The sequence below is a fragment of the Mauremys reevesii genome, linkage group 1 (genome assembly GCF_016161935.1).
Source record: "Mauremys reevesii isolate NIE-2019 linkage group 1, ASM1616193v1, whole genome shotgun sequence".
Lineage (NCBI taxonomy): Eukaryota > Metazoa > Chordata > Testudines > Geoemydidae > Mauremys > Mauremys reevesii.
In genome coordinates this window covers 195,691,612-195,705,922 of record NC_052623.1, presented here as the reverse complement: position 1 = coordinate 195,705,922, position 14,311 = coordinate 195,691,612, and the positions used below count along the sequence as shown (strand labels likewise).

Here is a 14,311-nt window from a genome sequence, read left to right as displayed (position 1 = left end):
CGTAGGGTTGGGTCCTGCCCAGCACTCACCCCACAGTGGTAGCTCCTGTAGCCCCTGTGCTGTGGGGCTGGCTGGGATTGGATCTCCACTCCGGGCATTGCAACCTCCATGGTTGCAGTGCTGCTCAGGTTTGGCCCCACTCCCCAACTGGACCAAATTTGTGTGAGTGAAATTGTGATTTGGCTCATGGGGTTGCAGTGCCAGACACTCAAATATGGCCTACCCGGATTCCCATCATCATAATGGCTGGGCTAAACCTGAGTGGTGTTGGGACCAGCGAGACGGCAGGGAGGTGAGCCCAGCCCGCCCTGTTGGACAGGAACCACAGGAGCTGCCCCACAACTGTTTGAAACATTCTGGCGATCCAGTTTTAGGTCCCGACCCATGGGTTGAGAAACCCTGTTTTAAACCACACCTTTTAAAAACTCTGTTAAAAAAACTAGAGTCAGTATTTCTAGTGGGTAGGTCACCAGAACAGGCATCAAGGGATGTAGATTCTTTTCCCATCTGTGTCACTGATATGCTATGTAACTCTGGGGAAATCGCTTGACTGCTCTCTGACTCAGTTTTCTTCTCTGTCAAATTGAGATTATAAAATTTACATACCCACCTTTTTTAAGTGTTCTAAGATATAATTATTAGAAACGTTATTTTTCCATGATAGATTAAGTATATACGATTATTTTTAACTAATTGCAGGGTGAGGCTTTCTCATGTATTTGCTGAAAACTAATTTTTCCCCTTTTTTCCTCTCTCTCACAGATTCCAGTAAGATTATGGCAGAATACAGCCACATACAAAACCAGCTGGAATTACAAAATACTAGTTTAGGGAAAAGCTCTGTGATGAATTCCTTTGAAAATGATCTCCAGGATATTATGGATAGCCTCAACCAGAAGAAATATTCATCAAGCCTTAAATTTAAAACAAATGGGGACTCCTCTGGTTCCTATTTAACCCTATCACAACCTGTGCCAGCTAAACCTAGCCCTTCATCTAGTGTTAAAAATATGCATTCCGCTACCAAAATTCAAGGATGTAAACCCTTTTCTTGTGAGAGCCCTTATCTTTCAGATAAAAATGTCTCTGTAAAGCATATGGGTTTCACTTCTCCATCCTCTAGTGGGTACAGCCTGGGGAGGACAGACTTCAATATTCATGCCAACAGAGAAAATGAAAAACTCTTTGGACATGTGGATAAGTTTCACTATTCAAAATATAGTCAAAAAAATAAATCGTATGACAATGTCTTCTTCCCAGCAATGCTGGATGGGAAGAAGAACTCAGGCTCTCTTCTTGCAATGTGGAATGGAAGCTCAGGTAGTGAAATAATTCTTTCACCTGTTAGCAGTTCAGGGGCCGCAAGCATGCCTTCCAGCCCAAAACAAGGCCGGAGGATGAATATTCAAGACCACCTAATCCTTCATTCAAGACCAGTTAAACATAAAGAGGCCATGACTGAGACTCTGGGTTCAAGAACTAGGAAGTATTCTGGTGGGTCACTGGGTCATATGGGAGTTTATAGTCGTTCTCTGCCCAGATTGTACAAATCGACAGAAAGCCAGCTGATGCCATTAAGTTTGCCTCCAAGAAATTCTCTTGGTAATTCCAAAAGAAAAAAACACGGAGAAAAAGATCTACCTCAAAGTGCATTGGATGCTGATAATTACCTTAATTTTTCGTCTTGCAGCTCAGGAGTGTCACCATATACAAATTCTGTGTCTGACAGTAATTCTTATGTTAGTTCAACTCTTAGTGTTCCTGCAAGCCCCCGAATAGCTAGAAAAATGCTTTTAGCATCTTCTTTCTCCCATGTTTCTGATGATTTTGATAGATTTGGACTCTCAGGGACAAGCCCCAGTAATTCTTTTTCCCCTGTGGATCTTGACAGAACATTTTCTGTCAGAAGAAACATTTCCACTAGTTCCATGGAGTTTGATGAAACTGACCTGGAAAGCTTCAGGCAGACACCTACCTTACGGGAGAGAAAGAACAGTATTAGTTCAATTTCTGGAAGAGATGACCTAATGGACTATCACAGGAGACAAAGGGAAGAGCGGCTTAGAGAGCAGGAGATGGAACGACTGGTAATTTTTCTTTTCCTTTTAGTTTTCACCAGTGTTTAATGGTTGCAAAACTAACTTTCCAAAGCAAACTGTTGAGTATACAGTAGATGCAAAACATCTGCTGCTGTATTTTGACATTCAAATACATGACCTTGTGTGCTGGTGGCTTGTTTACTATGTCAGTCTCTAAAGTTAATGGGTATATAGTATGCTACATCAACATATCAGATGGTATCATTCAACCATCTGAAAAAAATGTAGGAAACTCACAGAAATTATGGTAGTTCAATCTGTGGGTTCCGCCAAAATATCTATGTACATCTATGTACATAAAACCCACAAATTGCACGGCAGGAATCCAACACTCTTTTTAATTTTTTCCCCCACAAGTTGATGGCACTGTTTTGTGGTAAACACTGGGTAAAAAAAACCAAAACCAAAACCAAACCTATGTCTCCACTATAAGATTTCAGGGTCATGCTTCAATAAGCAACAAAGAATCGAACAACAAAATTACCTGATGCTGTATGTCACCACGTCTAGTGAGCACATTTGCCTTGCTTGGTCAAGACTTTGCCTCCTGAGTATCTTCATCAAAGCATTGATTTCTCTACTTGTTGGTTTTTTCTAGTGATCAGAAGGCCAGGTAAGAGGGGGATCATTTCTCTTCCATAGCACGTCCAAAATGTTTGATGCACAAGAAAATATTAAGATTATATAATGCTTCAAAAATTAAAGGTAAAATAATTAGAGTTATACTGATCCATCAATTAAAACTGAATAATACCCCAAAAGGAGAAATCATATAACAGAAACACACTATTTGAAAAAATCAAATCTTACATTTTTTTTAAATTTACATTTAGAATTTGAAAACTTCCCCATGAGAATATTTACCTTTTTGCCCAAATATTTTTACACTTATAGGAAAGTAAAATGCACCCTTTGTTGCAGGAATTATATAAGGTCTTATGTATACACAGAAGTTGCACTGATTTTATTCCCTCAGTTTAGAAATTAATGTTCTTAAATGGGTGCAGTCCCATTTGTGAACACTCCTAACTAGTTGAAAAGTGACTCTGTATCAGTTTAGTTCAGGGGTGGGCAAACTACGGCCCACGGGCCAGATCCAGCCCATCAGGCTTTGGATCTGGCCCACGGGATTGCCACCCCCATGACACCACGGGCCCTGCACCGCTGCCGGAAGTGGTCGGCACCATGTCTCTGCATCCCCGGGGGGGCGCAGAGGGATTCGTGTGCTGCCCTTGTCTGCAGGCACCACCCCTCGCAGCTCCAATTGGCTGGGAATGGGGAACCGCGGCCAATGGGAGCTTTGGGGGAGGTACCCGCAGGCGAGGGCAGTGCACAGATCCCTCCTGCCCCCACTCTCCCAAGGGCCACAGAGACATGTCTTAGCCCCACAGGGAGCCTGTCTTAGCCCCGCTGCGCACTGCTGCCACCCTGGAGACGCTCCAGGTAAGTAGCGCCGGGCCGGAGCCCGCACCTCGACCCCCTCCTGCACCCCAGCCCCCTGGCCTGAGCCCCCTCCTACACTCCAACCCCCTGCCGCACCCCTCCTGAGCCCCCCACACCCTTCCCACACCCCAACCTCTTCCCTGAGCCCCCTCCTGCACCCTGCCCAAACCTCAACCCCCTGCCCTGAGCCCACTCCTGCACTCTGCATCCCCTCCTGCACCCCAACCCCTTTCCCTGAGCCCCTTCCTGCACACCGCACCCCCTCACATACCCCGCACTCCCTCCCACACCCCAGCCCCCTGCCCCAGCCCTACATTCATGGCCCTGCATGCAATTTCCCCACCCAGATGTGGCCCTCGGTCCAAAAAGTAGCCCACCCTTGGTTTAGTTTGTCAGTTCCTTACACATTTTGAGGTAAATTAAACTAAGGCACTGTTAAACTGATCTAGTTATATGGGTGCAACTTTTGTATGTAGACAAAGCCTAATATCTGCAGCAGAGTTTACTTGTTTCTGCTGTGTCAGATCATTGTATGACAAAATTCAGGGATACAGATGGAAATTTGAGGAAAGAGTGGTGGTTGGCTATTGAATCCACAAATATGCTGATCCAGCGACCACAAATACTCATATAATGAGTATACAGGGTCATGGCCTTTTATTCTAGGCCAAGCTGAGGGCAGTCTCTGGTTGAGGACTGGATTCTGTTTAATTCTTGCCCCTAAATCCTGTGTATTCCCCCTCCCCCCCATTCCCCGCCCCAACGTCATTTACATGAGATTCTTACCAGTATACAGGTATTAATTTCACCAATGTTAGTTATTTAGAGATACTGAACATATTATACTATAATAGGTATACTCAGAGTTAAAGTCTATTATTATTTTAAAAAACAAACATTTTTGAAGTTGGGTGCTTAAAGTAAGGTACCTAAATCCATAGTTGGATTTCTAATGAAACTAGCTAGATTTTCAGAGATATTGAGGGTCTATGATTTCCATTAAAGTCCTTGAGTGCTGCAAATAGAGTTGGATGGACAACTTGGAGGTGGGCAGGGGCGGCTCTAGACCCCAGCGCACCAAGCAGGCGGGGGCCGCCAAGCGGGGCGGCATTTGCTGGTTGTCCGTCCGCCATGCTCATGCCTGGCGCAGGCACCGACCGAGCGGACCTGACCCTGCCGCAGGCTGCGGGCGGCGTCCGTCTCCCCCCCCGGCTCCTCCCGCGAGCTCCGCGCAGGCATGAGGTCGTCCCGTCCGCCGGGCTGGGTGGACCTGCGCGGGGCAGCCGCGCCGGCAGAGCCGCGGAAGAGCCGCCCGGGACCCGAGGAGGGGAGCGGAGCGGCGCTCGCGCGCGGCGCTGCTTGGGGGCATTTGTATTTGTTAGAGGGAGAGGGGAAATCACTATTTTAATCAAATTTTTGCTGAAATCTTTTTGGATATAAGTATTCTCTCCCATTTTTTGACCAGCTTTAGGTATGAGTTGTCAGTGTTTCTGATAATGTCGTGCCTTATTTTGGTGCCAGACTTGAAGTGTCCACTGTGGAAAATTTTGGTTTAACATTTTTGCTATGTTAGAGCCATTGACTCCTTTCCAGTGAACAGTGCTACCAGCTTGCAAGAGGGAGGCACTCCATCACTGAAAAATTCAAACCAAGTATGGTGTAGTGGTTTTGTATTTTTAAGAGGAAAATCCTGGATTTTGGGGGGAATGCTTCTACAGTTAGCACTGCTGTTCTCTCGAAAGTAAAATGCCAATCTAAAAATATGTTCTGATTCTGTTTTTAGATGAGATGACTAAATCTTTCCTTTTATTTAGCATTTGTCTCTCCCAGCTCAATACTTCCTTAGAATCCTATAAAAGGAGAATTAGCCCATGTTTTCTCAGCATGTTAAAATGTGTGAAAGATTGATTGTTTTAGGTGTTGTATGACTTACACATTAAGGAATTTGCTCGTTCTTGATTTAGTCTTCTCTTCAACATCCTGCTATATATTACTTTTTGAAGTTATCCAGTTAAGGATTGGAAATCAGAACAATACATTTTTCAGGGATTTGAGAGCTTGAACAATCACTATAATTAGTTAGCCAAGCCCTGGCAGGAAGTATATATTTGTAAAAATACCATTTCTTTATACCCTGTATATAAAAATCAGCATTGGGTCTCCATGCATTCAGAGCCTGATTTTTTCAAATGGGCTGAGCACCCACAGCTCCTTGGGACTTCTTTACTTTTAGCTTGATTTTGCACACCTGCTAAAGGAACTTAACCCTTCTTCTTCCTGCTTGATGGAATGTAGATTTGTACAGCATGTTTCCTGTGGAAAAGATGATAGATAACCAAAAATGTGTGGGTTCAAAGTGCTGAGTAGAAGTGTAGGTTGAATGGCTAACCGATAAATGATTTGGGGGAGTCAATTTTTATCCGAATATTTGACCTTTTAATGTGAGGTAGGGTAAGCCAGATAGAATGTGTTTAGAGAAATTCTGGAAATGCAAACATCAGTTTTGAAACAGTGTTTCAGGCATTGTAATACTTTAAAGAGTCAGTGTAGTTTGGCCCACCATTTTCCTTTGAACTAACCATTGTTTTCCTTTTCTTTTTATCGTTATGATTTTTTAAAAAACATCTCTGAAACTGCTTTTTGTGTGTGTTTGCTTGCTTTTCACTTGCACAGGCTGGTGGAGAATGTTGAAACTGCAGCCTTTGTTAGTCCCTGAATATGAAACTAAATGGTCTGTTTTTACTGTTCTCAGAGAGTAAAACACCGAAGTAAACAAATAGCACAAACAGTGAAACGTCCATTTCAATTTCTGGAATAATTTTAGCTTCAGCAATGTAATTCTAATTTTGTTACCCATGTGACAAAGTAATTTTCTTTTTAAGAGCAGGGTTTGGTGTTCTTTGTCTCTTTTTAAAAAATATATGTATCTGTGGGCCAGAATCCAAACTGGTGTATGAAGGTGTCAATCAAACTTTTCTGTGCTAGCCTGTTTCCCTGTATCTCATGAGGCTGGTTGTGTCCCTGATCTTCTCCTCCTCTCTGGATTTTCTGTAATGGGTATGAGCTGCAGGGCAGGGAAGACAACTTTAGGGTTATGGCCAGAATTCCATAAGAGCTATGCTGATCAAGTTTGCTGAGGAGATAGGCTGATTGGACTTTGCATCTTGGAGGAGTGGAGTGTGGGGAGGTTTTTTCAGAATTTTTACCATCATAAGCCATTGTAAATTCTGGCTGAACTTAGCCAAAGTCTTTAAATACATCTTCCCCTTATAAATGTGGTTTATGGATGTTTAAAGACAAATAAACATTCATAAAATACTTGGCTAAACCTCACATGTTTGAGTATAATATAAACCCCAATACATATTGAAGTTTGAATACAATCAATCATCTGAATCTAAGAAAAGCTGGGGAACGAATAGCAGTATTGATTGAAATACTGCCTGTAATAACAACAAAGAATCCTGTGGCACCTTATAGACTAACAGACGTTTTGCAGCATGAGCTTTGAACCCCCACTTCTTGCATCCGGCATCCGGCAGTGGGCCAACACGCAGCTCATGCAAAAAAACGTCTGTTAGTCTATGGCCAGCAGGATTCTTTGTTGCTTTTACAGATCCAGACTAACACGGCTACCCCTCTGATACTTGCCTGTAATAAGGAATTATATACAAACTGCCAGAGACAAGTTGGATAGATATTAAGGACAATCTAGGCAAGTTGATACTTAGGTGCTGTCAGATAGTCACAACCTTGTTGGACAAGTATCAGAGAGGTAGCCGTGTTAGTTTGGATCTGTAAAAAGCAACAAAGAGTCCTGTGGCACCTTAAAGACTAACAGACACACAATAGCAGATTTAAAGGTAGCCATCCTACAGCAAAAAAACTTCAGGACCAGACTTCAAAGAGAAACTGCTGAGCTTCAGTTCATTTGCAAATTTGACACCATCAGCTCAGGATTAAACAAAGACTGTGAATGGCTAGCCAACTACAAAAGTAGTTTCTCCTCCCTGGGTGTTCACACCTCAGCTGCTAGAAGAGGGCCTCATCCTCCCTGATTGAACTAACCTCGTTATCTCTAGACTGATTCTTGCCTGCATATTTATACCTGCCTCTGGAAATTTCCATTACATGTGTCTGACGAAGTGGGTATTGACCCACGAAAGCTTATGCTCCAATACATCTGTTAGTCTATAACAGGGGTCGGCAACCTCTGGCACGCGGCTCTCCAGGGAGCCGGGCCAGTTTGTTTACCTGCCGCATTGGCAGGTTTGGCTGACCGTGGCTCCCACTGGCCGTGGTTCGCCGTCCCAGGCCAATGGGGGCGGTGGGAAGCGGCGCGGGTGAGGGATGTGCTTACCCTGGCAAGCAGCGTGCCAGAGGTTGCCAACCCCTGGTCTATAAGGTGCCACAGGGCTCTTTGTACCCTTGTTGGAGACTGTCTAGTGCTGATTTAGAGGCAGTACAATATTTTACCTATAGGTGGAGCCATGTATTTAAAAATTACTATTTGAAATTATGTAAAATATTGTCCACAGCCTATCTCTTGGAATGGATCTGTAAAGCATACTTTTATACGTCAAGCAGCCTTTCTGGAAATTGGGAATGTAAATTTAAATGAGCAGTGAATTAACAAGCAATATGAATATGGAATTGGAGGAAAACATGTTTTAAGAGACTTGTTTCTCTCAGTTTGCTGAACATTTAAGCATGGTCAAACTTTATTCTGTAAGTAGGAAATAATACAAAATTAGGTTGAATGTAGAAAGCTTGTGGCATCATCATATTTATGTGTGATGTGTTCATGTGAGTTAAAAAGAAATAAACATAGGTAGGACTTTGAAAGCAGTACAGGGGATTCACCCACATATCACCCATTAAAAATAATTATAATTAATTTTACAATTAAATTTTATAGAAGATCTCTGGCTCAGTCTTCCATACTGCTTGAAAATCTCAATCACTTTATTTAACCTATCACTTAAGATATTGAAGCATTATGTATAAAACATTAGCTAGTTAAGTTTTGCAAACAGTGCTGTGAGGTAGTTGAAGGCTAAATATAGATAATTTCTCCCACTGTTTATATTTAGCAATCTTTGTGGTGTTACAGGGCAGCTGTTTAAGAGCAGTTGCATTTAATACAGGAACAAATACCACACATCAGGTTGAAGCCACTAGATGTTTTAGATACACAGGATGTAATTAACTTTGGTATCCTGGTGAATTTCCATCTTAAGTAACACCCCTATTTTTGCAAAATAGTATTGTAGAATCTTTAATGATCAGAAGTGTTAAGGATGACCTTACTTTAGATCTCTTCCAACAGACCTAAATAAATGTAAGCAGTTAACTTATTTTTTCCTGCTCTCTCTCTCTCTAACTTTATATATACACATACACACGCACGTAGTTTAGTTTCTCCAGCCTTGTATTTAATTAGAAGGTGCACTATAGGCCAGAATAGAAATCAATTTCAATTGAGTTACTCTGTTTTTACACAGAGATCAACATATGGAACCATACGAGGGCTTGAATAATTTTGGAGTCGTACTAGCCAGAGTGTGATATGAAAAATAAATACAAGAGTGTGTGTTTGGGTAGGGAAGGAAGGCACCAATCTGAGCAAAATGCAATATCCTGGTGAAAATCTCAGCCCCTGCCTCAAAATGCTTTCAAAAAAGAAAAAAGGTGGGGAGGGTGAGGCTGCTAGGATTCCTGGCAAGTGTACTTTCTGCTCAGGGGTTTCATGTTTGCTGGGTAACTAGTGTCTGTTCTCCAATTCCCCCACCCTTTTCCTGGCTGCTGGAAGAGAAAAAGAGCTTTCTCTCTGGGTTTGTCTACACTGGGAAATTGACCAGAATAGCTATTATGGAATAAATAATAGCTCTTCCAAAATAGCTCCTCATGTGGACATACTATTCCAAAATAAAAATCACTTTATTCTGGAATAAATAGTGTGCCCACAAAGTGCAGTGATTATTCTGGACTAGAGTGTCCACATGGAGAGCTATTCTGGAATAGTTTATTCTGCCATAGTTGTTCTGGTCAATTTCCCCATGTAACCCTCTTCTGTTTAACTAACCTTTTCCCCCTCCACCTTGAGAGTCTGTGTGTGGGTATGTCTACACAGCATTTTGGAACCTGAGGTGTAAGCCTCCCAGCTCAGGTCGACAGATTTGGTGGTATTTGTGCTAGCACTCTAAAAACTCTGGTCAGACAGTGTTTTGAAGTTGCAACTTGGGCTGGAGCTCTAGCTCTGAAGCCCCCCCCCTTCCCCCCATCTCCCAAACCTTTGTCTATTACCTTGGGTGTATGTGAGGCCCAGCCCACATCTCCTTCTCTTTAATACTGGAAGAGAAAGCAAGCTAGGGAAATGTGGTCTAGATGAAATTACTGTAAGGTGGGTGCACCACTGGTTGAAAGACCGTACTAAGAGAGTGGCTATCAAAGGTTTGCTGTCAGACTGGGAAAGTCTATTGAATGGGGTCCACAAAGGGTCAGTCCTACCCAGTCCTAATCGATATTTTTATTCATTGCTTGAATAATGTAGAGGAGAGTATGCTTATAAAATCTGAAGGTGACACCAAGCTGGGAGTGGTTGCAAGCAGTTAGGAGGACAGGATTGGAATTCAAATGACCGTGACGAATTAGAGAATTGGTCTGAATTCAACAAGGTGAAATTCAATAAATACAAGTGGAAAGTACTTCACTTAGGAAGGAAAAATCAAATGCTCACCTACAAAATGGGGAATAACTGGCTAGGTGGTAGTACTGCTGAAAAGGCTCTGGGGGTTATAGTGGGTCACAAATTCAATGTAAGTCAACAATATGATGCAGGTGTGAAAAAGGCCAATGCAACTTTGGGGTACATTAACAGGAGCATTGTATGTAATACAGGGGGGTAATTGTCCTGCTCTACTCAGCACTCGTGAGGCCTCATTTGGAGTAGGGTATCTAATTCTGGCTGCCACACTTTGTGAAAGATACAGACAAACTGGAGAGAGTCCAGAGGAGAAAAAACAAAAATGATAAAAGGTTTAGTAAAGCTGACCTATGAGGGAAGGTCAAAAAAACTTGGCATGTTTACTCTTGAGAAACGATTAGTGAGGAGGACAGGGGACTTGATAAGTCTTCAGATATATTAAGAGCTGTTATAAAGAGGACGGTGATCAATTGTTCTCCGTGTCCACTGAAGGTAGGACAAGAATTGAGAAGCTTAATCTGAAACAAGGGGGTTAGATATTAGGAAAACTTTCTAACTGCAAGGATAGCTAAGCTCTGGAAGAGACTTCCAACTGGGGAATCCCCATCACTGGAGGTTTTTAAGAACAGGTGAGAAAAACTCCTGTTAGGGGACAATCTGGGTTTACTTGTTCTTGGCTCAGCACAGGGAGCTGGTCTAGATAACCTCTTGAGGACCCTTCCTGCCCTACGTTCCTAGAATTCTATTAAAGAAGGCTTTGCTCGTTCTGTCTTCAGTTTCCCATAAGCTCCTGGATCTGCGATGGGGAGGAGAAGGTGTCTCTCTACTACTCTACCCCATCTCAGTCTCTCTTTTTGAGTCTTTCTCCCCTTTGAATAGCTCCAGTGCACATACTGTTGCTGCCTGATGCACCGTGAAGCTGATAAGCTTCTTGTTAGTTTGTTTGCAACTCACAAAATTCTGAAGAGTAGTGGTTGGAACTCTGGTCAGTTTTCAGTCTTTGGCTGCTGCTTGCTAAAGCTCTGAGCCATATCAGAGGCATTGGAGCAATCTTGCCTGCTAACAGTGGTAGGCATTGTTGCATTGATTATATCTGGTTCATGTTAACTTGTCAATAATTAGGGGTATAGACTCTATTTCTATATATTTTATTAATGGAATCTTAGATTCTGCTAATGGCACTTTCCCTGAAAAGCTTCCTACTTGCTACAGATGACTCATCAAGTGGATTTTTCAAGCCCTGCCCTGATATCTTGATCTGACATCACCATTTTGCATTTATGTAATTCATACACCTGCATGTAAATGAGATTCACAGAAAAGAGGAGTAGCTGAAGTGGTTGCCATGCCTATCCAGTATAGCTTCATCAGTGCTAACAATGGTGTGTGTGTTAGTATAATATAGGCACTAGAGTTGTACACATCACTTTTCACAGCAGATGGCATGGTTAGAACCCTGCGTGGATACAAAATTTATTATCTGTGGATATAAAGTGAGTATCTGTGGAGTTGTAGGGCTCTAGTGACAATAGCAAGATCAGCAGGGCCGTGGTCAGCAACCGGGCCAGGAACTGCATCAGTAAAAGCAGCACTGCCACTCGCTGGCTCCTGCGAGTGGCAGCCCAACATGCTGCTGCCTTTGCCACTGTGGTTCCTGGCTCAGTCACTGGCCATGGCCCTGCTGGTCTCGCTCATTGTGGCTAGAGCCCTGCAACTCTGCAGATATCTGCTTTATATCCGCAGACAGGGGCGGCTCCAGACATCAGCATGCCAAGCACGTGCCTGGGGCGGCAAGCCATGGGGGGTGCTCTGCCGGTCGCTGTGAGGGCAGCAGGCAGGCTGCCTTCGGCGGCATGCCTGCGGGGGGTCCGCTGGTCCCGCGGCTTCGGCGAACCTCCCGCAGGCTGCCGCCGAATCTGTGGGACCGGGGACCTCATGCAGGCAAGCCGCGGAAGGCAGCCTGCCTGCTGTGCTTGGGGCGGCAAAATACCTAGAGCCGCCCCGTCCGCAGATATCCACATCCGCTGATATACATTTTGTATCTGCACAGCGCTCTAGGCATGGTGGGTTAAAAACACAGGCAAATGGTATACACTAGTAGAAAGGAAACTTAAAGGGAAAATGTACTGAAAAAGGGCTTAAAAGTCTTCATTCGAAGCCTCATGCACCGAATGTAAAACAGCACAATCCAATTTGGCATATTTTATATTTTCTGTAACCTGAAAGCTAGTATGATACATTCCTTGCATAATTTAGTTTAATACATTTTTATTCACATACCACCTCCTTTATCTCTTCAGTTGCTGGGACATTTTCTTGGCTTGCCAGTTTTAAAAATTTATGGCTTGAACTGATGAATGCAGGTGTTTTGGAGCTAGAAGAAGTTGGCTGCAAACAAAGTGATAAAAATAGAATACACGAAATAGCATCAGACAGAACTTCCTGTGTGTAAACCTCTTAATACACTGCTGCACATTTTGAAATAGAAGTGAGATAACTTATTCCCCTCTTAGTTGTGCAGTAGCAAGGACAGCAAACAACACTATTTTTGATACTGGACATAGGTATTTCTATAACGTGTCTTCAAATATAGAAGTTCATCAGAAACTTTCTGAAAAGTGAGAGAGATTTTTGCCCTAATTTGTGTTTTTCCCCAAGTGCTAGAGAGAGCTTTCTGCATTGCTGAGACTTGTAAAGATACCCAAAATAACCCTCCCTCCCATCAGCTGACAAAGTGGTAGTTTATCATTGCTCCCATAAGCCCTTTAACAAAGATAAAATGTCGTTGTGGTTTAGAATCAGGTATGTCCTGTATTGATGAGGTGGGAGACAGGAAATATATCCTGTCATTGCAGGGGGGGATGGGACTGTATGTTCTAATATTGTCTGCCTCATTTCTATCTCTTATGACAATAGTATCAAAGGGCTAGGCCTCACCCAGTGGCAATGGCAAGAGATACATAAATGCTGTAGTTCCTGGCCAGCTGTTGCACAGTGTTTTAGGGATTGGGTTGCCTGCCCTAAAGGTAGCAGCTAGGAGGAAAGGAGGATGAACCTGTGAGGGGAATAAGGAGAGGCTTAGAAGCTTGGGGATAGTTGCATGGAGGGCTTTTGGAGACTGGGGTGGGGTGGGGTGGGGTGTCATAGGTTTGGAGCAATCTATCTGCTGAATCTGCCACCTGCTTTATTGAAGAATGTGTAAAAATTACCATATCAAATCAGACTAGCGGACCATATAGTCCAACAGCTTGTCTCAGACAATGGCCCCAGTAGCAGAGGCTTCAGAGGACGGTGCAAGAAGCTCTATAGTGGACAAGTTGGAATAAGCTACCCAAAGGGGAAATTTCTATCTTATTTCTGTTGCTTATGCCCTGAAACAGGAAGGTTTAGATCTTTTTAAAAAAATACATACATCTGTTCTCTTTAACATTAACTGTGGATGATCTCATCCATGTAATTCTGTAATCCTTCATTGAATTCTACTAAAAGTTAAGTACTTGTTAATTTGTGTTAAGATTTATTACACTCATGGTTTGCTTCAGGGAAACCGGAAAGAGTGTCTTGCTCTAACTCTTCTACTTGGTTCTTGGTTCTAATTGCTGCTGACTCAAGTGAGATAGGATTACAAGAAGTTAGCTATCTTGCAAAATCTGATTTTGGATTTACTGCCAGGTAGAATTTGGAAACTGAATAAGCCTGTAGTGATTCTGGCAGGAGGGAGATTCAGAAGAGATGTTGTTGCTCTTGTTATTGTTTTTAAATGTTCTGGGTGATAGTCTAGAAGTGTTTCCTAGAGATAAAATGAAAAATGTACAAAAACCTTATTCATTAGTGTTGGTATTAATGCAAAACATGAAGCTGTCTTAATGAGGTCTTAATATCTTTAAGTAGGCTTATGGTAACCAGTTTTCCAATTAATTTTTTCCCCTCTTTTTTTTAACAAAAGGAACATGAACTTAAGTCATAATATATTTTTAAAAATCTAGTAACTTTGTTCTGAATTTGATATTAAAAGACATTATATATAGCATTACAAATCTGGTTTTGCTTTCTAATAATTTTT

At 42.7% G+C, this 14,311-nt stretch overlaps 1 protein-coding gene across 7 annotated transcripts in view; it reads left to right on the top strand.

Moving 5' to 3' along the window:
• PHLDB2 (pleckstrin homology like domain family B member 2) overlaps positions 1-14,311 on the top strand; it is a 172,597-nt gene that overhangs the window by 97,092 nt on the left and 61,194 nt on the right. For all 7 annotated transcript variants that reach the window (XM_039535539.1, XM_039535588.1, XM_039535569.1 and 4 more), the window contains one exon: positions 763-2,087. In XM_039535539.1, the coding sequence (XP_039391473.1) occupies positions 763-2,087 (1,325 nt within the window). The remainder of the gene's footprint in view (positions 1-762; positions 2,088-14,311) is intronic.